At 43.3% G+C, this 27,569-nt stretch overlaps 1 protein-coding gene across 20 annotated transcripts in view; it reads left to right on the top strand.

Annotated features, from left to right (window-relative positions):
* LOC106581618 (LIM domain only protein 7) overlaps positions 1–27,569 on the top strand; it is a 115,782-nt gene that overhangs the window by 41,675 nt on the left and 46,538 nt on the right. For 9 of the 20 annotated variants that reach the window (XM_045704979.2, XM_045704989.2, XM_045704981.2 and 6 more), the window contains exons 2-6: positions 11,004–11,436; positions 18,117–18,149; positions 19,441–19,555; positions 25,019–25,155; positions 26,512–27,358. In XM_045704979.2, the coding sequence (XP_045560935.1) occupies positions 11,004–11,436; positions 18,117–18,149; positions 19,441–19,555; positions 25,019–25,155; positions 26,512–27,358 (1,565 nt within the window). Of the gene's footprint in view, positions 1–8,924; positions 8,944–9,732; positions 9,917–11,003; positions 11,437–18,116; positions 18,150–19,440; positions 19,556–25,018; positions 25,156–26,511; positions 27,359–27,569 lie in introns of those variants that run through there. The other 11 variants (XM_082966920.1, XM_045704984.2, XM_045704986.2 and 8 more) reach the window with 7 other exon arrangements.

Here is a 27,569-nt window from a genome sequence, read left to right as displayed (position 1 = left end):
AACAGGCATGACTGGTGTCTTGTCGAACAATGGGTCATAAAGGGCAGCTGAGAAGACCCTACAGAGTTCATTAATATTAACAATTGATATGCTAATCCTTTGCACATGAACGCTCACTCATTCGAGAACAATTGCAATCAATATATATTTACGCTCAGTGTGTCGTTGGGATCCTTGTTGGAGCGTCGTTCGGTTGGAGAGTTCTCTCTCTCTCTCTCTCTCTCTCTCTCGGTTAGAATGGATCTTTCAAAGCGACATTCATTAATGTCGTCATAGAATGGATGTTTCGTTGGTCTTCGCGTTCAATGATATAATTTACTTAGCTGCAGACTAATAATTAATATCAAAGACTTGTTCTTATTCTGTCGGTATCGATAGTCTAAAAGTTAACCACGTGGTATAGTTCACTTTCAGTAGAGTACTTGGATGGTCAAACCTATTGGCCAACTCGCAATGGAGTGGAGGCCGGGTCTGAAGAAAGTAGATCAGGCTATGGTTTTATAGTGAACATGTCACATGACACCTGGTCCTGTCTGTGTCCCTGGGGGCGTGCCGATGACTGAGTTAAGCTTGGTACAGAAATATAATTCTATCACATTAACATCAGTACGTAGCATCTCAATGTATTACAAATAGCTTTATCCTTATTAAACCTCAAGGCCTTCGAAGGACTACTGGACATAGCAGCGCTATCCAAGGTAAATAAATAACCTTACTGTGTGCTCTGCTAGCCTAGGTTAACGTTCTATTATTTTATAATCATCCACTCTATTATACTCTATATAACCCATTCCATTACTGTTTGTCCCTTCTAGTAATTATGTTTCTATGGGTACAGTATTTATAGCCTGGTCACAGATCTGTTTGTACTGTCTTGTTAACGTGTTTAACCATAGGAGTTTGCAAGACCAGGGCCAAGTACAGTATTAGCACTATTAAATGTAAATCTGCCTCACTCTACTACAGTGGTCTAGACAAGTTTGGGGTCCATCCATTTCAATTCGGTCAATTCAGGAAGAGAATTAACATTAAAAATGGAAAGGTGCCTTTTAGTTTCAATGAGGATTTTTCAATACTTTAATTGGAATTTCAGTTCATGAGATTCATGAGATTGAATTAGAATGGACCGCTGACCTGATGTACCTGTTCTTTATTCAACCTACAGTTTTTATGTTATGTGTGCTCCCCTGTAATGGTTTGAGTAATCAGCCTAACTAGGAATCGTATGAATGAAATCCTCTTTTACACCCACTGGCCAACACATGTCTACATCCTTCCTGGTATGTTAGCTATGTGTTAAGCCCATTGGTTTAGGGACCTCAGAATACTTGACAGTCAGCACTAAAACCATAACATAACTGATCCATTCTCCTGACTCAGCTATTTTAATCTTCTTTACTTCAGGAGTGCATAGGTCACTTGGTACATGTATGGAAGTGTGTTGGTCTCTGTGTGCGCACATTCATGGACTTGTGTTTGTCACGACAGAGGGGGTGGAAGGCACAATGTTGAATTTGACAGTTTGGTTTGTTTATAGTTAGATTTACCAAGCATATTCAACCCCTGCAAATACGCTCTATACCATACGATTTTTATGATAAACAACAGTCAACAGTGACGGTTACCCAGCTAACAATTCTAGGGAGAGAGAGAATGTTTTTGTAATGTTACCCGTAATGTTTACCTAATGTTTGAGTGTCCAGTTTTCCATTAGTTAGGGGAACATTCCATCTATGTTAGCAAAAATGTTCTGAGAAACTTTTTATCATGTTTTGGTGTTAAAGTTAGGAGAACATTCCCTTAATGTCAACCAGAACTTATCTAGAACATGGTTACAATGTTCTTAGACTATACAACATTAATGTTCTAAATGTGTTTTATGGGTGGTTGCAAGAATATTCATGTGTCCAGTTTTCTGTGGGTTAAGAGAATATTCCATTAATCTCCCACCAAACATACACAGAACATAGTTGCAATGTTCTCTGAATGTAAGATATGAATGTTCTAGACACGTTTCATGGGAACGTAACAAGAATATTGTTATCAGTTGTCCGGACATCGCCTGATGGTCCCAAAGAAATGTTCTCCCCCCCAAAAAGTGTTTTCAACTTACAGTGAGGGAAAAAAGTATTTGATCCCCTGCTGATTTTAGACGTTTGCCCACTGACAAAAAAATGATTAATCTATCATTTTAATGGTAGGTTTATTTGAACAGTGAGAGACAGAATAACAACCAAAAAATCCAGAAAAACGCATGTCAAAAATGTTATAAATTTGTTTGCATTTTAATGAGGGAAATAAGTATTTGACCCCTCTGCAAAACATTACTTAGTACTTGGTGGCAAAACCCTTGTTGGCAATCACAGACGTCAGACGTTTCTTGTAGTTGGCCACCGGATTTGCACACATCTCAGGAGGGATTTTGTCCCACTTCTCTTTGCAGATCTTCTCCAAGTCATTAAGGTTTCGAGGCTGACGTTTGGCAACTCGACCCTTCAGCTCCCTCCACAGATTTTTGAGAATAATCGCACCAACTGTTGTCACCTTCTCACCAAGCTGCTTGGCGATGGTCTTGTAGCCCATTCCAGCCTTGTGTAGGTCTACAATCTTATCCCTGACATCCTTGGAGAGCTCTTTGGTCTTGGCCATGTTGGAGAGTTTGGAATCTGATTTTTTTGTTGCTTCTGTGAATAGGTGTCTTTTATACAGGTAACAAACTGAGATTAGGAGCACTCCCTTTAAGAGTGTGCTTCCAGTCTCAGCTCGTTACCTGTATAAAAGACACCTGGGAGCCAGAAATCTTTCTGATTGAAAGGGGGTCAAATACTTATTTCCCTCATTAAAATGCAAATCAATTTATAACATTTTTGACATGCGTTTTTCTGGATTTTTTGTTGTTGTTATTTTGTCTCTCACTGTTCAAATAAACCTACCATTAAAATTATAGACTGATCATTTCTTTGTCAGTGGGCAAACGTACAAAATCAGCAGGGGATCAAGTACTTTTTTCCCTCACTGTATACAGAGGCCCATTATCAGCAACCATCACTCCTGTATTCCAATGGCACGTTGTTAGCTAACCCAATTTTATTATTTTAAAAGGTTAATTGATCATTTAGAAAACCCTTTTGCAATTATGTTAGCACAGCTGAAAACTGTTGTCCTGATTAAAGTAGCAATAAAACTGGCCTTAGACTAGTTGAGTATCTGGAGCATCAGCATCTGTGGGTTTGATTACAGGCTCAAAATGGCCAGAAACAAAGACCTTTCTTCTGAAACTCGTTAGTCTATTCTTGTTCTGAAGGCTATTCCATGTGAGAAATTGCCAAGAAACTGAAGATCTCGTACAACGATGTGTACTACTCCCTTCACAGAACAGCGCAAACTGGCTCTAACCAGAATAGAAAGAGGAGTGGGAGGCCTTGGTGCACAACTGAGCAAGAGGACAAGTACATTAGAGTGTCTAGTTTGAGAAACAGACGCCTCACAAGTCCTCAACTGGCAGCTTCATTAAATAGTACCCTCAAAAACCAGTCTCGATGTCAACAGTGAAGAGGCGACTCTGGGATGCTGGCCTTTTAGGCATAGTTCCTCTCTCCAGTGTCTGTGTTCTTTTGCCCGTCTTAATATTTTATTTCTATTTGCCAGTCTGAGATATGGCTTTTTCTTTGCAACTTTGCCTAGAAGGCCAGCATCCCGTAGTCACTTCTTCCCTGGGCGAAGAGATCAATGCTGCCTTTGCAGAGTTTTTATTTGTCTAAAATTATATTTTTCCTCGATTAACTCAAAATTAAGGGGCAACACAGCTGCCATACTTCTTAGATTTTCTGCTTTACGATAGCCTATTGGAAAATGGTTAGCCTTCAGCATGAATTCCATTAGCACGAGACAAGGCTTTAAAAATATATATTCAGTGCCTTCAAAAAGTTTTCAAACCTCTTGACCACATGTTGTTTTGTCACAGCCTGAATTTAAAATTGATTACATTTAGATTTTGAGTCAATGACTATATTGTCAAAGTGGAATTATGTTTTTAGAAATGTTTTGAAATTAATAAAACATGAAAAGCTGAAATGTCTTCAGTCAAGTATTCAACCCCTGTGTTATGGTAAGCCTAAATAAGTTCATGCATGGACTCAATTTGTATGCAATAATAGTGTTTAATATGATTTTTGAATGACTACCTCAGCTCTGTACCCCACACATACAAGAAGCAGTGCATTTCAAACCCAGATTCAACCACAAAGACCAGGGAGGTTTGCCAATGCCTCGCAAAGAATTGCACAAATTGGTAGATGGGTACAAAACAAAGCTGACTTTGAATATCCATTTGAACATGAAGTTATTAATTGCACTTTGGATGGTGTATCAATACACCTAGTCACTACAAAAAGATATAGGCATCCTTCTAACTCAGTTGCCGGAGAGGAAGTTAACCACTCAGGGATTTCACCATGAGGCCAATGGTGACTTTAAACGTTTAATGGCTGTGATAGGAGGAAACTGAGGATGGAACAACAACATTGTAATTACTCCACCATACTAACCTAAATTACATAGTGAAAGGGAAGCCTGTACAGAATAAAACATTCCAAAACATGCATGCAGTTTGCAATAAGGCACTAGTAAAATGGCAACAAAAATAGCAAAGAAATGAACTTATGTCCTTAAAACAAAGCGTTATGTTTGGGGCAAATCCAACACACACATCACTTTGTACCACTCTTCATATTTTCAAGCATGGTGGTGGCTGCATTATGTTATGGGTATGCTTGTCATCGGCAAGGACTAAGGAGTTTTTGTTTTGCCTAACTTGCTGACCACACCGCTCGCATCGCGTGCGCTGCAAAATAAATGTACACCTACATGTTATTCAATCATTGCACCCATACTGCTCGCGCGTGCCAATGAGCGTCTGCATTGCCAAGCACGAAAATAGAAGTTGCTTCTATTGGTGACGCAGAACGCGATGCAAGTCCTGCCTCACCCATCTCCTCATTGGCTTTTAGAAGTATATACCCACGAGCCATCTACTCATTGCTTATACCCACATGGGTGATTGATAGATTAACATGTCGGTTGTGGTAATGCACCTTATTATGAAAGTTAGTTGCCAATCGCCATATAAAGTCCAAAGAAGAAAAAGCCTGGAAGGAGGAGAGATGACTAGAAATGATTTGGCTGACCGTTTTATGTGTGGATTAATTGTCAGAGTGGCTACAGGTTCATCTGCCTCACCTAAAGCCCATTCTTGTGGGAAGCTGCTATAGACCACCAAGTGCTAACATTCAGTATATGGATGATGTGTGAAATGCTTGATAATGTATGTGATATCAACAGAGGTATATTTCTTTGGGTGATTTTTAAATATTGACTGGCTTGCATCAAGGTGCCCACTCAAGAAAAAGCTTCAAACTGTAACCAGTGCCTGAAACCTGGTTCAGGTTATCAATCAACCTACCAGGGTAGTTACAAACAGCACAGGAATGAAATCATCAACATGTATTGATCACATCTTTACTAATGGTGCAACAATGTGCTTTAAAGCAGTATCCAAATTCTTCAGATATAGTTATCACAATATAGCCATATCTAGGAAAACCAAAGTTCCAAAGGCTGGACCTAATATAGTGTATACAAGGTCACACAAATTTTGTAATGATTCCTATGTTGATATAAAGAATATTTGTTGGTCAGTGGTGTGTAATGAGGAGCAACCAGACGCTGCACTTGACATTTATGAAATTGCTTATTCCAGTTACTAATAAGCATAGCCCCATTTAAGAAAATGACTGTAAAAACTGTTAAAACCCCTTGGATTGATGAGGAAATAGAAAATGGTATGGTTGAAAGGGACGGGCAAAAGGAATGGCAAATAAGTCTGGCTGCACAACCGATTGGCAAACGTACTGCAAATTCAGAAATAATGTGACTAAACTGACTATAATGAAGAAACTATGCTATGAAATAAAGATGCATAAAAAGCTTTGCAGCACCTTTAAATACATTTTTGGGCAAAAAGGCAAACTCGGCTCCATCATTCATTGAATCAGATGGCTCATTCATCACAAAGCCCACTGATATTGCCAATTACTTTAATAATTTGTTTTATTGGTAAGATTAGTAAACTTAGGCATGACATGCCAGCAACAAACACTGACACTACACATCCAAGTATAACTGATAAAATTATGAAAGACAAGCACTGTAATTTTTAATTATTTAAAGTGAGTGTGGAAGAGGTGATAAACAGCAATATTTTTTTCAACAATGACCCTGGGGTCTCACAACTTGGATGGAAAATTACTGAGGATAATAGCGGACGATATTGCCACTCCTATTTGCCATATTTTGAATTTAAGCCTACTAGAATGTGGATGCCCCCAAGCCTGGAGGGAAGCAAAAGTTACCTAAGAATAGTAAAGCCTCTTTTACTGGCTCAAGTAGCCGACCAATCAGCCTGTTACCAACCCTTAGTAAACTTTTGGAAAAATGTTTTTTGACAAGATACAATGCTATTTCACAGTAAACAATATGACAACAAACTTTCAGCATGCTTGTAGAGAAGGACATTCAACAAGCACAGCACTTACACAAATGACTGATGATTGGCTGAGAGAAATTGATGATAACAAGATTTGTGGGGGCTGTTTTGTTAGACTTCAGTGCGGCTTTTGATATTATCGATCATAGTCTGCTACTGGCAAAACTTATGTTTTATGGCTTTACACCCCCTGCTCTAATGTGGATAAAGAGTTACCTGTCTAACAGAACACAGAGGGTGTTCTTTAATGGAAGCCTCTCCAACATAATCTAGGTAGCATCAGGAATTCCCCAGGGCAGCTGTCTAGGCCCCTTACTTTTTTCAATCTTTACTAACGACATGCCACTGCCTTTGAGTAAGGCCAGTATGTCTATGTATGCAGATGACTCAACGCTACATGTCAGCTACTACTGCGATTGAAATAACTGCGACATTTAACAAAGAGTTGCAGTTAGTTTGAGTTGGTGGCAAGGAATACGTTTGTCCTAAATATTTGGGACAAATCATTCACTAAACCCTAAACCTAAATGAAGTCTTGTAATAAATAATGTGGAAATTGAGCAAGTTGAGGTGACTAAACTGCTTGGAGTTATCCTGGATTGTAAACTGTCATGGTCAAAACACATTGATACAACAGTAACTAAGATGGGAAGATGTATGTCCATGCCAAGGAGCTGCTCTGCCTTCTTGACAGCACTGTCAACAAGGCAGGTCCTACAGGCCCTTTTTTTTTGTCGCACCTGGACTACTGTTCTGTCGTGTGGTAAAGTGCAATAAAAAAGGACTTAGGAAAATTGCAATTGGTTCAGAACAGGGCAGCACGACTGGCCCTTGGATGTGCACAGAGAGCTAATATCAATAATATGCTCTCCTGGCTCAAAGTGGAGGAGAGATTGACTTCATCACTACTTGTTTTTGTAAGAATGCACCGAGGTGTCTGTGATTTTGTATTGTAGTTAGTTGGTAGTAGAGTAGTGGCCTGAGGAAACACACTTAATGTGAAAAGTGTTATGGAATGTAATGTAATATTTTAAATTGTATATAACTGCCTTAATGTTGCTGGACCCCAGGAAGTGTAGCTGCTACCTTGGCAGCAGCGAATGGGGATCCTTAATAAATACTAATACAAAAGTTGGCTGGATGTCCTTTGGGTGGTGGACCATTCTTGATACACACAGAAAACTGTTGTGCGTGAAAAACCCAGAAGCGTTGCAATTCTTGACACACTCAAACCGATGCGCCTGGCACCAACTACCATACCCCATTCAAATGCTCTTAAATCTTTTGTCTTGCCCATTCACCTTCTAACTGGCACAAATACACGGGCCATGTCTCAGTTGTCTTAAGGCGTATAAATCCTTCTTTAACCTTTCTCCTCCCCTTCACTGATTTGAAGTGGATTTAACAAGTAACATTAATAAGGGATCATAGCTTTCACCTGGTCAGTCTGTCATGGAAAGATGTTCCTAATGTTTTGTACAGTCAGTGGATAATTAAAGTGACAGATAATAAACAGCAGCAGCGTGGTGCAAAAAGGGTCAATGCAGATAGTCCGGGTAGCTATTGGTTAACCTTAGAGTCGATGTCTGCTCCCCCACAAAAATAGAATTAGCATAATACAAATGCTAAATGTCTGTTTAATCTAGAGATGTCTGTTTTGTTGCATTGGATGCTTCTCAATCCATTGGCCGATGTCGCACTTCTGGACCACAAGCATCTTGGGACTCATCTGATGTCGGTACAGCCGATCTGCCAACTTCTGTCTGTAGCCTCCGAACAGTTTGGGCTACACACTAATATGACCCCTCTGTGGAAAGGTGTGTGAATACTTTCTGATTGCACTGCATGTCAAAGTGTGTCAAATATGTAAGTTGAAAACACTATGTTAAAAGCATTGTGTGTGTGAGTATTCCTAACCTTGCCAACAGACAAAAAGAGCTGTGAATGGATCAGTGGTTCACTGATTAGGGCCTTGATGGGCTTGGCAAAAGTAACAAGGCGTGATGTGCAATTAAACTACTTGTTTTGGAGAACGTTTCTTTGGGACCATCAGGTGACGTCCTGACAACTGATACACAGAAATGTTATTCCCATGAAACGTGTCTAGAACGTTAATATCTTAATTTGGAGAACATGGCAACCATGTTCTGTGTTTGTTTGGTGGAATGTTGATGGAATATTCTCCTCACCCACAGACAACTAGACACGTTAATGTTCTTGCAACATGTAACTTGTCTAGAACATTCATATCTTATGTTCTGAGAACTTGGCAACCATATTCTGTGTATGCTTGGTGGGACGTTGATGGAGTATTTTCCTAACCCACAGAAAACTGGACACATGAATGTTCTTGCAACGTTCCCATGAAAAGTATCTAGAGCACGGTAACCACGTTCTGGGTAAGATCTACTTGACATTAAGGGAATGGTCTCTTGGAAACATTCCGTGCACGTCATGGGAACATTCCTCTGAAATCATTAGTTAATGACCTAATGAGACTCTTAAGGGAAGGTTCTCTAAAGTTGTGGGAACGTTTTATGTTAGCTGGGAAGGCCTTGTTTGTGTTCTTATGCTAAGCCCTTTAGACTGTAAACAGTTATCATTGTCGTCATCATCACACAAAGCATGGCTTATTGGCTGTGCTTGCATGACTGACTGGGGAAACAGTTAGGGGTCATCAGAAGTGTGTGATGGGTGAGATGGCTGTGTGTGTTCAGTAATTTAGGGAAATATTCAATGCATTCTCTGGTCTGGAGAAGGGTTTAAGAAACTAACTCGAACTCTACAAGTGTTTGTGTCATGGGGGTACGTGTGTTTTTATGGGGGGGGGGGGGGGGGGGGGGGGTTACTATCCTTGTTGAGACCAGAGGTCCTCACAAGGATAGTAGAACAGGGACAAGTGGGGACATTTTGCCGGATCCCACAAGGAAAAAGGCTATTTTGGGTTAGGGTTAGAATTACCGTCAGAATTACAGTTAGGGGGTTGGTGTAAAGGTTAGAGTTATGGTTAGGGATAGGTTTAGGGTTTGGGAAAATAGGATTTTGAATGGGAATCAATTATTTGTGTGTGATATCATGTGCCCGGGGAGGATAACCCTAAGAAGTTAAATGACTGAAAGACACATCACTCTTTCTTTCAGAGTGTGAGCTCACGATTGTGTTTGTTCGTGTGTGTGTGTGTATTGCAGGCACTTGAGGAATCATCCGGCCAGAGAGCCAGCAGCAGCAGAAGATTTTGAGAAAGAGACAGTGGTTTCAGAGACAGCTGGTATAGTGGGAGAGAGGATATATTACCTTTACTGAGAGGAGGAGGATACAGTGTTCTAGACCACACAGCAGATCCCTGACAACACGCTCAAAGCAGCAGTGAGGGTATGGACAAATACGCTCACACTCTCACTCACTCACTCACTCACTCACTCACTCACTCACTCACTCACTCACTCACTCACTCACTCACTCACTCACTCACTCACAGACAGACTGACACACACATGTCAATCTCAATCGGGCAGGACTCGAGTTGTGTGTGTTTGGTTCTACTTTGTTATGCTTCTACACACACGCACATACGCACGCACACACATCAATCTCAATGATCACGCACCCCAGTCGGACAGGACTTGAGTGTGTTTTGGTTTTACTTTTTATGCTATGTTTTAGGCTCTTAGCAGTATACCTTTAGCCTCTAGATCTTAGTCTGAAATCTTGAATGGTAGTGATTGCGTTAACGTGATGGTATTTCAAGGGCGGGTATCTATTTGTTTATTTTGGACTATCTGAGGTAATCTGTGAAGTTCACACTGAGCATGTAGATTTTACTGATACCAGGTCTTTGTTGGCATTTGACAGTGGGTGGACTAGTTTAGCGTTTCAGTCAGAAATTAGAGAGAGACTTGGCTCCCACTGTGAGACAGGCCAGAGATACATTCCAGATGCTTCCACACCAGCCTGTAAATTAAGCAAGGAGGGGGTAATAGGCCTCTGTTCCCAAAGCAATGTGCCCCACCCCCGCTATCCTGGTACTGGGGTGTGTTCAGTGAGGTGAAAGGTTCAGAATTTTAGTGAGGTGTTCAGTGAGGTGAAAGGTTCAGAGTCAGATGGACTTGTAGATATTGTTTTTATGCCTCTGTGTCTAGTATGAGGGAAGCTATAGGAAGTTTTGTGAGCCAATGTTAGCATGAGTTCATCTGACTTTAAGGACGTAGATAAAGGGCCTCATTGCCAAAATCCCAAAGTGTCCCTTTAAGTATAGAGCTGACCAGATTCCCTATTTTATCTGCCAGACAATTATATCACAAACAACACTAAGTAGACTTCTACTCTTCCGACCTTTTCCTTTTCTCTCCTCGTCTCTCCTCCTGGACCGACCTCTGAACTCTACCCTCTTCCATTCTCTGCTCTCCACTGCCTTTTCCTCCCTCCTCCCACCTTCCATTCCCCTCACCTCCCTTTCCAGTCTCCACTTGTCTATTCTGGCTTTCACCTCTTCTCTCCCCTCTCTCAGAGCCCTCCCTCTTACTCTTTCCTGCCCCTCTAATCTCCACTGTCCTTCCCCTCCCCTCTTCCTTCACCTCGCACCTCAATTTTACCCCTTTTTCTTCTATCTCCTCATCCCCCACCTCTCCTCCCCTAGGTTCTGGGAGTGACGCGGAGACGGACTCAGTCTTCAGGATGGCGGCAGACAGTAACAAGGATTCACTGCACTACCGCCGCTCGCTGGTCATCGAGCCTAAAACGACCACGCAGTTCAACCAGTTCCTGCCCACCAAGGACAAGCCAGCGGCCTATGTGCCAGCGCCGCTCCGCAAGAAGCGGGCCGAGCGCCATGAGGACAGCCGCCGGAGCTGGGCCAGCCCCATGTACACGGAGGAAGATGGCACCTTCACCAGGTAGCAGAGTCATACACACATCTGTAGCCTATACACCAGAAATCAGCTGCCTCTAATCTTTGACCGCAGGTGCTGCTCTAGCATATCCTTTCAGATCTCTCAATGGTTAAATTATCCAGAGGGACGGGGCTCAATTCCATTTTATTTCAGTTAAATTCAGGTGAATTGTTAAATCGAAATGGTACCGAGCCAAAATATCCCACCCAGTTTCTTAGATCGTTATGACTCGTCATTGCAGCACAAGCTAAGCTAGCTTTATATGCCAGCTTGTCTTCTTTCACCGTGAAGAAAACTGCTGCTTTGCATTGGATAGTGAGTACTGTGTATGTGCACTGTACCATCATATCCTCCTGTCACGGCTGACCACAGAACACTGACCTCAGTGGGAGAAGGCCCGATTTCAACCAACAACGGATGCATATCCCAGAATTCCCTGCAGTGGGCGTACAGGTGCGAGAGTGGCAGTGACGACGAGTCGGACCCCGAGTGGCCGGACCCCGACCTCGTTCTGGACGGCCTAGCCCCTCCCCAGCCCACCAACTTCACCCAACCCGTCAGCCCTGTAGAGGCTGGGAATTCCGTGGGGTTAGGAGGAGGGGGATGAGGAGTTTCATTGGTGAGAGGAGGGACCTGGCCAATGGTCACAGTGAACACGAACACCCCACCACGGAAGACGGTGACCTGCCTCAGTGACCTGCCTCTCTGATAACTGTCTGACCAAGAGAGAGAGAATAAGAGAGAGAGAGAGAGCTTTTATGCCTGTCTGACAAGAATGAGAGAAAGAGAGAGTGCTTCTTCTGTTACGTCTGCCAGATGAACGAGTGCGGGAGAAAGAAAGAATGAGAGAACAAAAGAGATCTTCAGTTTGCATGGTTTTCTAGAACCACCTTGGTCTTAACTTGCTGGCCGATTTTGATTTGATATAACTTTTGTTTTCTTTTATTGTTTTCTTTAGTTTTATTTGCTCGTTCCTCTTGCATTTGTATTTGCTGTGACTGAGTGACTTGCCATCCGAAATATCAGATTACATTTATTTGAAAACAACAAAGCTTTTGCTCCTCATGTGTCTGAGGAGATTGGGTGCTATGTACTCAAGGATGTTCCAAACACCATAACACCAAAAGCCCTTTCCACTCCGATTGGCTGGTCTTTTTCTCAAGCAGCTGTGGATCAATGACACCTGATGCGATCCCCCCACCCTCAGTGATGTGGGGTACGCCGAACCTGTTCAGGATGACCTGTACGCCTGCAAAGTGGGTGCTTCCCCCAAACCACCCGCCAACGGGTTATATGATGGGTTCCTACCCATGTACAGGACACCCGAGGAGGATGCATACGTGCAGAAGATGGAACTGGGGTCACAAAGGAGATGCTGGTCCAAGAAAATCCAGGACTTCAGGCCTGTGGACACACTGATGGGGGGGGGGTGTCATCATTATACCCCAAACCACATCATTTAAAGCACTTGCATTCCATTCAGATGTTCATACTGTACATAACAAATATGATATAAAACATTAGTACATACAATGTCAACATTTACAAAACAGACATTTCCTTACTCTTTCTTCCCTCCACTATTTTTAATGGCACAGCCCATGCTTACATTACTTTATCACTCTATCACAACAGTTTCCAGTGATTCCCGTTAGTCTTTTTTTGTTGGTTAATGCATGTGATTCCATCCTCATTCATAAAACTTTGATTTGATTGATTAGTTGGGTCTGCACTGCTTTACTCTACTTTTACACTACTTCACTGTGTTGATTCCACCTGTCTGACCTCTCTTCTCCCCACTCTCTCTCTTTTCTAAACCCTCTCCTCTCCCCGGGGCTGTAGCCGAATGAAGTCAGGTAGACTGCATGTCAGTCGCTGGCGCTCCTCAGCCCCGCCCCCTTCCGGCACCTCCCCCCTCTCTCCCCCATGCACCTGAAGGCTCCACCCACACTAGCCACCACGCTGCCGGTCAAAGGTCGACACAGCTTTTCGATTGATTGTAACATCACAGGAGCACTCTAGATTGTTTTAGAGCTTTGCCTTAAAAGGGCAGGACTTTTGATTGGCTGTCCTCTCTCACGTACTAACAGCGATACAGTACTACAAAGCTAAGCTAATAACATTGTTCTTCCATACCTTGAAGAGCAGTTTGTTTTTAGAGTTATACCAGTTATATTATACTGAGGAATAATCGCTTTGCTATCTTGCTGTTTAGTCCAATTTGCATCAGTACATATGTTAAGATACTGGCCGTGTCTGAAATATGGCATGCCTACTACTTACTTAAACTGTGTCCTAATCGTACTACATTCTATTTAGAACGTACTGTTTAGTAAAAATATATTCAGTAAGCAACAAGTATCAACATACTACTCATCCATACTGAGGACGTAATCCAGTTTGCACATAATGTTCTGGAAACCATATGTTTCTTTGAGCTTTGTGAGAGTGTGGTTGTCCTATGGTTATTATACATAAAAGAACAGAACAGAACAGGTGAAATGTACACTTCCCTTCTCAGAACGTTTAATTAACTTTTAATGGTTTTAATGGTCAGGAAACATATGGCTTTGTTCGCAGAACCAATGGTAAACCAAATACTTACGTTCACACAACTTCCAATGAACCAAACAAGCCACCTGGGAAGTATTGGTGTTCGGACACAGCCATAGTACTGTGTTTGCCAAACACTTACAATATGAATAAGCTGCTTCTGAATACTATTAAAAGGGCCCCTGTTTGATGGAGCCCTATTTTAAATCCAACATAACCTTCCTTTTTTCTTTCGATCTATCTTCTCTCTACTACTGCCCCCCCCCCTCCCTCCAGTACTTACAACACTCAGCCACTACACACTGCCCCCTACCAGCCCCCTAAACTGAAACCCACCAACATCCCGTACCTTGAGTACTCCCCGGTGGTACTCCCCAGGATTGACCGCACCTTGGTGCCCCGGCTGGTCAAATGCAAGAAGCGTGCCCTCCTGAGGCGTGAAAACCCCCCGACCCATTGGACGAGTCCCTGGTGAGCATCCTCCCTGACCTGGAGAACGACAACATGTTTGCCAGGCGCACCCTGGCCTTCCACTGGCTATGCTGAAGACCCGGGTGTGCAAGAACCGCTCGTCTGGCCAACGCTACGCCTCGGACCCCCAGCTCAATATTTCTACTGATTCTGAAAAACATCAAAAGAAAGATGCCCAGGGTCCCTGCTCATCTGCGTGAACGTGCCTTAGGCATGCTGCAAGGCCAGAGCAATAAATTGCAATGTCTGTACTGTGAGACGCCTAAGACAGCGCAACAGGGAGACAGGACAGACAGCTGATCGTCCTCGCAGTGGCAGGCCACGTGTAACAACACCTGCACAGGATCGGAACATCTGAACATCACACCTGCGGGACAGGTACAGGATGGCAACAACAACTGCCAGAGTTACACCAGGAATGCACAATCCTCCGTCAGTGCTCAGACTGTCCGCAATAGGCTGAGAGAGGCTGGACTGAGGGCTTGTAGGCCTGTTGTAAGGCAGGTCCTCACCAGACATCACTGGCAACAACGTTGCCTATGGGCACAAACCCACCGTCGCTGGACCAGACAGGACTGGCAAAAAGTGCTCTTCACTGACGAGTCACGGTTTTGTCTCACCAGGGGTGATGGTTGAAATCGCGATTATTATCGAAGGAATGAGCGTTACACCGATGCCTGTACTCTGCAGCGGGATCGATTTGGAGGTGGAGGGTCCGTCATGGTCTGGGGTGGTGTGTCACAGCATCATCGGACTGAGCTTGTTGTCATTGCAGGCAATCTCAACACTGTGCGTTACAGGGAACACATCCTCCTCCCTCATGTGGTACCCTTCCTGCAAGCTCATCCTGACATGACCCTCCAGCATGACAATGCAACCAGCCATACTGCTCGTTCTGTGCGTGATTTCCTGCAGACAGGAATGTCAGTGTTCTGCCATGGCCAGCGAAGAGCCCGGATCTCAATCCCATTGAGCACGTCTGGGACCTGTTGGATCGGAGGGTGAGGGCTAGGGCCATTCCCCCCAGAAATGTCCGGGAACGTGCAGGTTCCTTAGTGGAAGAGTGGGGTAACATCTCACAGCAAGAACTGGCAAATCTGGTGCAGTCCATGAGGAGGAGATGCACTGCAGTACTTAATGCAGCTGGTGGCCACACCAGATACTGACTTTTACTTTTGATTTTGATCCCTCCGTTGTTCAGTGACACATTATTCCATTTCTGTTAGTCATGTCTGTGGAACTTGTTCAGTTTATGTCTCAGGTGTTGACTCTTATGTTCATACAAATATTTAAATTTGCTGAAAATAAACGCAGTTGACAGTGAGAGGACATTTCTTTTTTGCTGAGTTTATAACTCAAGCTATTGACTCAATCTAATCTCCCATGGACAGACGCGTAACAAAGGATGGCATCATGGCGTCTGTCAACAGACTGTGGGACAACTAACAAGGAACTTTGTTTCCGTCGTGCAGATTTTTTCATCACTGATCATTTGGACAAATCATGATTTCGCAGGTGTTGCATCTTTTGAATTTCGGAAGGGGAGGGGACATTTGACCCATGTTTTGGCTGAGGGTTTCCATTTAGGGGGGGTGGAGACATCCTTGGTCTTGTTAGTATCTTTACTGATAAATTATACAGTGCATTTGGAAAGTACTCAGAGCCCTTGGATGGGATTAAATAAATGTTTTTCCTCATCAATCTACACACAATACACCATAATGACAAAGCAATTTGTTTTGCAGATGTATTAAAAATAAAATCCCAAAATAGCCTATTTACCTAAGTATTCAGACCCTTTGCTATGAGACTCGAAATTGAGCTCAGGTGCATCCTGTTTCCATTGATCATCCGTGACATGTTTCTACAACTTGATTGGAGTCCACCTGTGGTAAATTCAATTGATTAGACATGATTTGGAAAGGCACACACCTGTCTATATAAGGTCCCACAGTTGACAGTGCATGTCAGAGCAAAAACCAAGCCATGATGTCGAAGGAATTGTCCATAAAGCTCCGAGACCTGATTGTGTTCAGGCACAGATCTGGGGAAGGGTACCAAAACATTTCTGCAGCATTGAAGGTCCCCAAGAACACAGTGGCCTCCATCATTTTTAAACGGAAGAGGTTTGCAACCACCGAGACTCTTCCTAGAGTTGGCTGCCCAGCCAAACTGAGCAATTGGGGGAGAAGGGCCATGGTCAGGGAGGTGAACAACAACCCAATGGTCACTCTGACAGAGCTTCAGAGTTCCTCTTTGGAGATGGGAGAACCTTCCAGAAGGACAACCATCTCTGCAGCACTCCATCAATCAGGCCATTATGGTAGACTGGCCAGACAGAAGGCACTCCTCAGTAAAAGGCAAATGACTGCCCGCTTGGAGTTTGCCAAAAGGCACCTAAAGGACTCTCAGACCGTGAGAAACAAGATTCTCTGGTCTGATGAAACCAAGATTGAACTCTTTTGCCTGAATGCCAAGCGTCACGTCTGGGGGACACCTGGCACCATCCTTACGGTGAAGCATGGTGGTGGCAGCATCATGCTGTGGGGATGTTTTTCAGTGGCAGGTAATGGGAGACTAGTCAGGATCGAGGGAAAAATGAACGGAGCAAGCTACAGAGATATCCTCGATGAAAACCTGCTCCAGAGTGCTCAGGACCTCAGGCAGGGGGTGAAGGTTCACCTTCCAACAGGACAAAGATCCTAAGCACACAGCCAAGACAACACAGAAGTGGCTATGGGATAAGTCTCTGAATGTCCTTGAGTGGCCCAGCCAGAGCCTGGACTTGAACCCGATCGAAAATAGTGGTGCAGCGACGCTCCCCATCCAACCTGACAGAGCTTGAGAGGATCTGCAGATGAATGGGAGAAACTTCCAAAATACAGGTGTGCCAAGCTTGTAGCGTCATATCCAAGAAGACTTGAGGCTATAATCGCTACCAAAGGTTCTTCAAAAAAGTATTGTGTAAAGGGTCTGAATACTTACGTAAATGTGATATTTCACAAACCTGTTTTTGCTTTGTCAATATTAGGGTATTGTGTGTAGATTGAGGGATTTTTTTTCTTTTTGGGGTTTAATTTTAGAATAAGGTTGGAATGTAACAAAACATGGAAAAAGTCAAGGGGTCTGAATACTTTCCGAATGCACTGTATAATCTCCCCCCAGAACCTAATCAAGGAGAGATTTAAAATGTGTCTGAGGCATCTGGATGTATTTCCCTCACACATTAAACTCCTGTAGAGTTTTCAGTTACACACACACACACACACACACACACACACACACACACACACACACACACACACACACACACACACACACACACACACACACACACACACACACACACACACACACACACACACACACACACACACACACACACACACACACCTTCCTAGCAGGTCAAAGGAAGGGGATACTTTAACTGCGATACATAACCACTTTCAATAAAAAGGAAACCAAAACCCCAGGAGAAAGTAGAGTGGCACTAGCCATCCCTTAACACATATCTAGGATTAGGTTACTTTACCACCAATCCTAACATTAACCATTAGAGTGAGAGAAGAACACAAGACAGTGGTACCTCTACTCATTCCCAGACTAGGGAAATGAAGTCTGGCCCAAATGTGACATTTTTGTCTGTGTGGTTCTCTTAGACTGCTCCAAAAGCGCGCAGTTGCTAACGACGGGTGAGTTGACTATGTCTGTTCCAGCATGGTCGCTTACTCTCCGCTTTTGCCTTTGTGTTGCTGCTCTCGTTTACTAGCGCCCTCACTCGCTGGCTGACTGCTATACGCTGACACATTGCTGGGGATTGAGTGGTGTAGGGCAAGCTCCACAAATCTCTATTGACAAAGCAACAAAGTGGAGTGAGAGGATTGTACACACAATACCAATATGCTGTCATCCAATAAAACATACTGTGTGTTATGTACAGCTAAGAGTTAGAATTGTTGAAGCACAGGTTGTAGGCTACCGTAATAAGTTGGTTTTGTGTAACAGAAAGATATATTTATAGCAGTATGATTCAGAAGTTTACACGTAAGTCAAACAGAGTGAATGTTTTTGGCCAAGACAACTTTGAAAGCTTTTTTTGTATGAAAGGGATGGCTGAGATATGCAGCTTGTGTTTTCTAACCCATTAGCCTAAAACCACATTAGCTTGTGTTTTCTAACCCATTAGCCTAAAACCGCATTAGCTTGTGTTTTCTAACCCGTTAGCCTAAAACCGCATTAGCTTGTGTTTTCTAACCCGTTAGCCTAAAACCACATTTGCTTGTGTTTTCTAACCCATTAGCCTAAAACTGCATTAGCTTGTGTATTCTAACCCATTAGCCTAAAACCGCATTAGCTTGTGTTTTCTAACCCGTTAGCCTAAAACCGCATTAGCTTGTGTTTTGTGACTCAACTGTTGCTTATATGTTTGCTTACTAATACCTGACTAAGAAATGTAAAAAAAGGGGAACATGTTTTGTTTGTGATACTTTTTAGTCTTAATAATGTTATGTTGATGTTTTTCTTTCCTTATTATTAATGAATGTTGAACTTTGAAATGGTGTTGGTTCACTGTGTACTTACAATAAAAAAACATTGTTTAAAAGTATGTTGCAGTTGAAAATCACAGCTCATTTAATTGAGATTTAGTTTAACAAACTATTTTTGCTCCACATTTTGAGCACATTTCTGATTGTTATGTCCTGTTGACATCATTGCATGATTTGCACAGAAGTCTGTTACATAGACAGATACACAATTATTGGTGACCTTATTTCACTATAGCTCATGTTAGTGTGAAGGAATGCAAGTGTCCCAGCATTAGGGGATTGGAGTGGATTTGATGCATACATTTATAGCCTACTTTATAACTGTAACATCAGTCTTGTGCACAGTAGGTTTATGCTCCTAACTGGTGGTCCAATGCCTGTAGCAGGGTTGACACTGAACCCAAACCTTTAAACCCTCTTCCCTGGCGGTGTGTAGGAGCAAATCAATGACAGACCTTGCAGTGGACCAGGCAGCCCTGAAGCAAGTATGCTACGAGGAACTACAGAAGATCAGAGAGCAGGTCAAGGAGAACGAGGACCAGTGGCAGGATGTGAGTGTATATATACCTGCAACCACCACACACCTGGGCTGTGTTCAGTAGGCATAATGTAACAAAATGTTTTGTAATGCTAAACAAAAATGTGTGTTTATTATTGGATTAGGAAGTCCTGGGGTGTATTCACTAGGAACCAAACAGGAGAAAACAGGATGAAACTGGGAGGGACCTACCTGCATTTGTCCAATAGAAACTCTCATTTTGGTTGCAAAACGTTTTCCCTTGCAAAGTGTTTTTCGACAGTGTACACTAATGAATACACCCCTGCTAGTCCCTCCCTGTTGTTAGCCCTTTGGTTCGGTTTGGTGCCAAATGAACCCTGTATTCCCCACATGTCCGCTCACCACTAGGGGGTTCCCAACTTACCAGGGGTCGCACACATTCACCCCAAAAGACTGCTGTTACACTTGACTTAAACCCTCCCTAATATAATAATCAAGACATAACGAATTGATGAGCTATGCCTGTTTAATCATCACCAATTGTAGTGTCTTTGATCATGTCAATATATAGGCCATGATTATTGTATCCTTGTCTGAAATTAGTACACAACTCAAAGCCATCCCAACTGTCTACAAGTAGCAACATATGATAGATAAGTCTAGTTAGTATTTGATATGGGGAGAATGGAGATCTGAAGAGAACAGCTATTTTGGCCCAGTGTGGTGAAAGGAGAATGTGTTTTGTAAAGGTGGAGAGAGCGAGAGAGAGCGAGAGAGAAGACAAACAATTGTTTAAACAGCACTGCCCTCATGAAATGTCTTAATTTAAGGAGGCACAGCTGAGATTTTGTATTAATGATCACCACAGAATACCTCATCCTACTTTTAGATCTATATTTCCTCATTTGAGTATACACTCAGGCCTGCAGTGGCGACTAAACACCTATAACACCAAGACAATATTCTGGGAAAGATGACCAATCTTTCAAGGTCATTCCAGAATGTTCCACCGTGTCTAACTAAATTCATGTAATTATTCCACAAACTTCTACAATATGCAGTATATGAGTGAGTGTTATTGGTAAAGGCATCATTCTTACCTGTTACTGTAGTCAGTTACAGTGATATACACTACCAGTTCAAAGTTTTAGAACACCTACTCATTCAAGGGTTTTTCTATATTTTTCTATTTTCTACATTGTAGAATAAAAGTGAAGACATCAAGACTATGAAATAACACATATGGAATCATGTAGTAACCAAAAAAGTAATAACATTTTCCAATGTAAAACATACGGGGTCTGTAAAATGTATATAGGTTCAGAACTTTTGTGAAATAGCACAGTTACAAATAGAAATCAAACTGGATGGACATCAGAAATAGAGGAAGGAGTAAAAACAAACAAAATATAACAATTGAAAAATAGATTGTGTCTGGAAAATGTGTATAAGATACAGTGAGGGAAAACAGTATTTGATCCCCTGCTGATTTTGTACGTTTGCCCACTGACAAAGAAATGATCAGTCTATAATGTTAATGGTACGTTTATTTGAACAGTGAGAGACCGAATAACAACAACAAAAAAATCCAGAAAAACGCATGTCAAAAATGTTATAAATTGATTTGCATTTTAATGAGGGAAATAACTATTTGACCCCTCTGCAAAACATGACTTAGTACTTGGTGGCAAACCCTTGTTGGCAATCACAGACGTCAGACGTTTCTTGTAGTTGGCCACCGGATTTGCACACATCTCAGGAGGGATTTTGTCCCACTTCTCTTTGCAGATCTTCTCCAAGTCATTAAGGTTTCGAGGCTGACGTTTGGCAACTCGACCCTTCAGCTCCCTCCACAGATTTTCTATGGGATTAAGGTCTGGAGACTGGCTAGGCCACTCCAGGACCTTAATGTGCTTATTCTTGAGCCACTCCTTTGTTGCCTTGGCCGTGTGTTTTGGGTCATTGTCACGCTGGAATACCCATCCACGACCCATTTTCAATGCCCTGGCTGAGGGAAGGAGGTTCTCACCCAAGATTTGATGGTACATGGCCCCGTCCATCGTCCCTTTGATGCGGTGAAGTTGTCCTGTCCCCTTAGCAGAAAAACACCCCCAAAGCATAAGGTTTCCACCTCCATGTTTGACGGTAGGGATGATGTTCTTGGGGTCATAGGCAGAATTCCTCCTCCTCCAAACACGGCGAGTTGAGTTGATGCCAAAGAGCTCCATTTTAGTCTCATCTGACCACAACACTTTCACCCAGTTGTCCTCTGAATCATTCAGATGTTCATTGGCAAACTTCAGACGGGCATGTATATGTGCTTTCTTGAGCAGGGGGACCTTGCGGGCGCTGCAGGATTTCAGTCCTTCACGGCGTAGTGTGTTACCAATTGTTTTCTTGGTGACTATGGTCCCAGCTGCCTTGAGATCCTTGACAAGATCCTCCCGTGTAGTTCTGGGCTGATTCCTCACCGTTCTCATGATCATTGCAACTCCACGAGGTGAGATCTTGCATGGAGTCCCAGGCCGAGGGAGATTGACAGTTCTTTTGTGTATCATCCATTTGCGAATAATCGCACCAACTGTTGTCACCTTCTCACCAAGCTGCTTGGCAATGGTCTTGTAGCCCATTCCAGCCTTGTGTAGGTCTACAATCTTGTCCCTGACATCCTTGGAGAGCTCTTTGGTCTTGGCCATGGTGGAGAGTTTGGAATTTGATTGATTGATTGCTTCTGTGGACAGGTGTCTTTTATACAGGTAACAAACTGCGATTAGGAGCACTCCCTTTAAGAGTGTGCTCCTAATCTCAGCTCGTTACCCGTATAAAAGACACCTGGGAGCCAGAAATCTTTCTGACTGAGAGGGGGTCAAATACTCATTTCCCTCATTAAAATGCAAATCAATTTATAACATTTTTGACACGCATTTTTCAGGATTTTTTTGTTATTCTGTCTCTCACTGTTCAAATAAACGTACCATTAAAATTATAGAGTGATCATTTCTTTGTCAGTGGGCAAACGTACAAAATCAGCAGGGGATCAAATACTTTTTTTCCCTCACTGTATATAAACTGAAGGTAGAAGCCTAAGTGATTATTGGCTTACACCAATTGGGGGAAGGGTGGTAGGGTTTGGGGAATAATGACGGTATATTCTTAAAATGTATGTATATCTATATAGGTATGTGTATGTGTATATGTATGCATGTGTGTATGTATATGGATATATATATATATTTACCCAAAAAATATATGGAGGATTGGAAATGATGCAGACAATTACATTGATGGAAGCAACATTCTTTCCGCAATATTAAGCTGATCCACCCCAAAGAAAAAAAAGGGGAAAAAAGGATTAAATATATTTTATATTTGAGATTCTTCAAATAGCCACCATTTGCCTTGATGACAGCTTTGCACACTCTTGGCATTCTCTCAACCAGCTTCATGAGGTAATCACCTGGAATGCATTTCATTTAACAGGTGTGCATTCTTAAGTAAATTTGTGGAACTTCTTTCCTTCTTGATGCATTTAAGCCAATCAGTTGTGTTGTGACAAGGTGTCAAAAATAGTTGTACTCATCCTTAAAAATGTCGTACTGGAGAGAAGAGGACCAAAACGCAGCAGGTATGTGCAGGCTCATCTTGACTTTTATTCACTATCAAAATGAATGCCAAAATAACAAACCATGAGAATGAATGAACGAACAACCAACCAACCAACCAACCAACCAACCAACCAACCAACCAACCAACCAACCAACCAACCAACCAACCAACCAACAGTCTGGCAAAGCATAGGCTCAACACAGAACAATTCCCCACAAACCCCAGTGACAAACAACTCCTACATATGTGACTCCCAATCAGGAACAACGATTCCCAGCTGTTCCTGATCAGGAGTCACAAGACACACACCAGACTGCCACGTCCTGACCCCCAAACTACTACACCAGCTCCATCTGCTGGTCAGGACGTGACACAAGGTAGCAGTGGTATACAGAAGATAGCCCTATTTGGTAAAAGACCAAGTCCATATTATGGCAAGAACAGCTCAAATAAGCAAAGAGAAACGACAGTCCATCATTACTTTAAGACATGAAGGTCAGTCAATCCGGAAATGTCAAGAACTTTGAAGGTTTCTTCAAGTGCGGTCGCAAAAACCATCAAGCGCTATGATGAAACTGGCTCTCATGAGGATGGACAGAGGAAAGGAAGACTCAGAGTTACCTCTGCTGCAGAGGATAAGTTCATTAGAGTTAACTGCACCTCAGATTGCAGCCCAAATAAATTCTTCACAGAGTTCAAGTAACAGACATCTCAACATCAACTGTTCAGCGGAGGCTGTGTGAATCAGGCCTTCATGGTCGAATTGCTGCAAAGAAAACACTACTAAAGGACACCAATAAGAAGAAGAGACTTGCTTGGGCCAAGAAACACGAGCAATAGACATTAGACCGGTGGAAATCTGTCCTTTGGTCTGGAGTCCAAATTGGAGATTTTTGGTTCCAACCGCCGTGTCTTTGTGAGATGCGATGTGGGTTAACGGATGATCTCTGCATATGTATTTCCCACCATAAAGCATGGAGGAGGAGGTGTTATGGTGTGGGGGTGCTTTGCTTGTGACACTGTCTGTGATTTATTTAGAATTCACACTTAACCATCATGGCTACCACAGCATTCTGCAGCGATACGCCATCCCATCTGGTTTGTGCTTAGTGGGACTATCATTTGTTTTTCAACAGGACAATGATCCAACACACCTCTGTGTTGTGTAAGGGCTATTTTTCAAAGAAGGACAGTGATGGAGTGCTGCATCAGATGACCTGGCCTCCACAATCCCCCGACCTCAACCCAATTGAGATGATTTAGGATGAGTCAGACTGTAGAGGTGAAGGAAAAGCAGCCAACAAGTGCTCAGCATATGTGGAAACTCCTTCAAGACTGTTGGAAAAGCATTCCAGGTGAAGCTGGTTGAGAGAATGCCAAGAGTGTGCAAAGCTGTCAAGGGAAAGGGTGGCTATTTGTTGAATCTGAAATAGAACATTTATTTGGATTCGTTTAACACTTTTTTGGTTACTACATGATTCCATATGTGTGTTATTTCATAGTTTTGATGTCTACACTATTATATTACACTATAGAAAATAGTAAAAATAAGGAGAAACCCTTGAATGAGTAGGTTTTCTAAAACATTTGATCTGTAGTGTATGTCTATCAGTGGCATGATAACATGGTGTCTTAACACAGCATTTAGGTCACACACGGCCCCAATACACAGGGGACCAGAGGCGGGAGGAGCTAAACTCACACAAATAGGACACTTTCTCAGAATTTAGTCCTTTCTCTTTCTCTCTCTCTTGCTTTCGCTCTCTCTCGCGCTCGCTCTCTAATCTGCAGCTAACCACGTTTACATTAGCCTTCCTGGCCATCCTTTAGGGGATTTAACTGTGTCACATGGGCTTTTCCAAGATGGCCGTTTCTAAGCTGGTCTCTGGCGTGCATTTCATCTCCGCAGGACCTCACCAAGTGGAAAAACCGTCGCAAGAGCGTCAACTCTGATATTGTGAAGAAGAAAGAGGAGAGGGAGCAGATTGAGCAGACCACAGCGAGCAGCGGAGGAGGGAGCGGTGGTTTCCTGAGGTCCAACCGGAGGTAAGAGTGACACCTGAGGACAGGTAGACACCAGGGTCAATACGTTCATTAGGGCACTCAATGAAAAAAATCTATGGAAAACGATGAGGGTTTCTTACTGGGCATGTTGAGTTGATCCCTCCATGTCCAGGTAGTCCCTCCCTGTTTTTCCATTTGATGCATTATGAACATGACAGTGGGGACAGGTAGATACCACACCTAGGTTGAATACATACAGGTCTGGACATGAAACAGTTCCTTTTTTTTAAATCCATGTGCTGCAGAAAACTACATTGTTATTGTGACAAAACTGTCTGGCAAGGTGATGCCAATCACCACATTGATTAGCAATGATCTAACAATAACATATGTAATTAAAGGTGGCAGATAGCCTAGAGGTTAAGAGCGTTGGACCAGCAACCAAAAAGTCACTAGTTCACAATCCTCAAGCCGACTAGGTGTTAATGAAATATGTCCTTGACGGTGCAGTTTTGGTTTGCCAAAATCAAGCACCACTTGAATACTTTCAAGGATTTGACATGTATTTGACCCTGCTCTAGTATACTGAGGAAAAGGGCACACACTACAAATGGCAAGGTGCAGATTGACTGAATGTAAGACTTAAAGAAGGAATCTAGCCCCACAGCGACTGAAATATCTACTGCTAGAGTAGACACCCTCAAGGACAAATCCTGCCTGTTTATAGTTACTATGCTCTCTTTATTCTTTTAACACACAGATACCAAATTACATTTGGACTAGCCATGCTCCTACAAGGAACACATCCTTCCATTTTTACAGACAATTAGAAACATATAATGCTTTATTGGTTGTAGATGTTTTACTACGTTTGAAGTATTTTGTCATCAGAATTCTCATCAGTATTTTTAGGTGTTTTCACTCTCACTCAAAACTGTCCTCTTACTGTATATGTACTGATTGCACCAACAAACATGTGTCGATGAAAATGCAGGCACAGATACAGGGCCATACAAAGTTTTGTGTTGTACACAGACTTTTGTGGAGACTTTTGCCCTGAGAGAAAGGGACCGGAGACTGTTAGTCAGTAATTGTCTCTGTGCTAAGTGTGAAAGTGTAGTATAATTGTGGCTTTAATCCTGCCTCCCCTCTACCCCCTCTTTGTTTTATTTTTCCCTGTGTCCCTTTCAACCTTCATCCACCTTTCAACTTTTCCCCTGTTTTTTTCCCATCCTCCCTTGCTTCCTCTCTTCTCTCTTTCCCTCTCACGCATTACACCTTGTAATCCTTTTCCCCTCTCTCCCCTTCCTTCTCCTCTCTCTCTCCCTCCCTCTCTTTCCTCTCTCCTTCACTTTCCTCCCCTTTTCCACCATCCCTCTCTCTCTTCCATTCCCACAGCTCCATCGGCAGTCGTCTCAACTCCCTCGCCTCCCTGGACCAGGACGTGTTTGAAGACTCCGCTCCGGTCCTCCAAACCCGTACCCTCCCCCCCAGGAGCTACACCATCGACTATACCTACACCCCCGTTGACCGCCCCAGTCACACACCCCCCTCCGTGCCCCACCCGAGAGAGGAGGACCCCGCCCCCACTGCCACCATGGCAACTGACAGGGCCTACTCGCCCTCCAGGGGTGACATGAGCAACAGTAGTGACCGTCCCTCCGGTTCAGGTAGCGACATCACAAACAACACTACCACCATCGGTCGTACCTCAAACTACAACCGCTACGTTCCAGCCCCGACCCCCTCGGAGAGAGCCCCGACCCCTTCGGAGAGAGCCCCGACCCCCTCGGAGAGAGCCCCAAGGGGAGCCCCGACCCTCTCGGAGAGAGCCCCGAGGGGAGCCCCAACCCCCTCGGAGAGTGCCCCGACCCCCTCGGAGAGAGCCCCAAGCCCGGCCTTGCGGTACACCAGTGCAGCCAAGACGGAGGAGACCTCCAGCACCACCACCGTCACCACCCCCAGCTTCCTCCCAAAACTACCCGAGCCCAGGCGCCCGTGGGCGGGCAAGGTGGCTGAAGAAGTGACCACTTCCACTGCTGGTGGTTCTCTGTACAAACTACAACCACAGTACAACTCGGTGGCGATGGAGCCAAAGCCTATGCCTCCCAGTGTGTCTCGGGTTTCTGCCTCTCTCCCCAGGAGCTACATGAAATCGGATAGTGCTCTCCTCACCTCTGTCGTCACGCCACGGCCTTTCGGGAGCCAGTCCACCTGCATCGCATCGCTGCCCCGCGCCTACACCGTGAGTACTGTAGTATACTGGAATATTACTACACCTTCCAGTTTTGTCTGTCTGTGTAGTTGTTTGTTACATCAGGACTGCTCTCTGCAGGAATAGCTTTTTAGGACATCTAGACTAGAGGATTTGGGTGATATACTTCAATGGCTGTGTACTGGGTCATGTTCATTAGGACGCGCAATGTAAAACAAATGTTGCAACAAAAAACGAAAAT

Source organism: Salmo salar, chromosome 21 (genome assembly GCF_965601325.2).
Source record: "Salmo salar chromosome 21, fSalSal1, whole genome shotgun sequence".
Taxonomy (NCBI): Eukaryota; Metazoa; Chordata; class Actinopteri; order Salmoniformes; family Salmonidae; genus Salmo; species Salmo salar.
The sequence above is the reverse complement of the archived record's forward strand: the minus strand, read 5'-3'. Positions and strand labels throughout refer to the sequence as shown.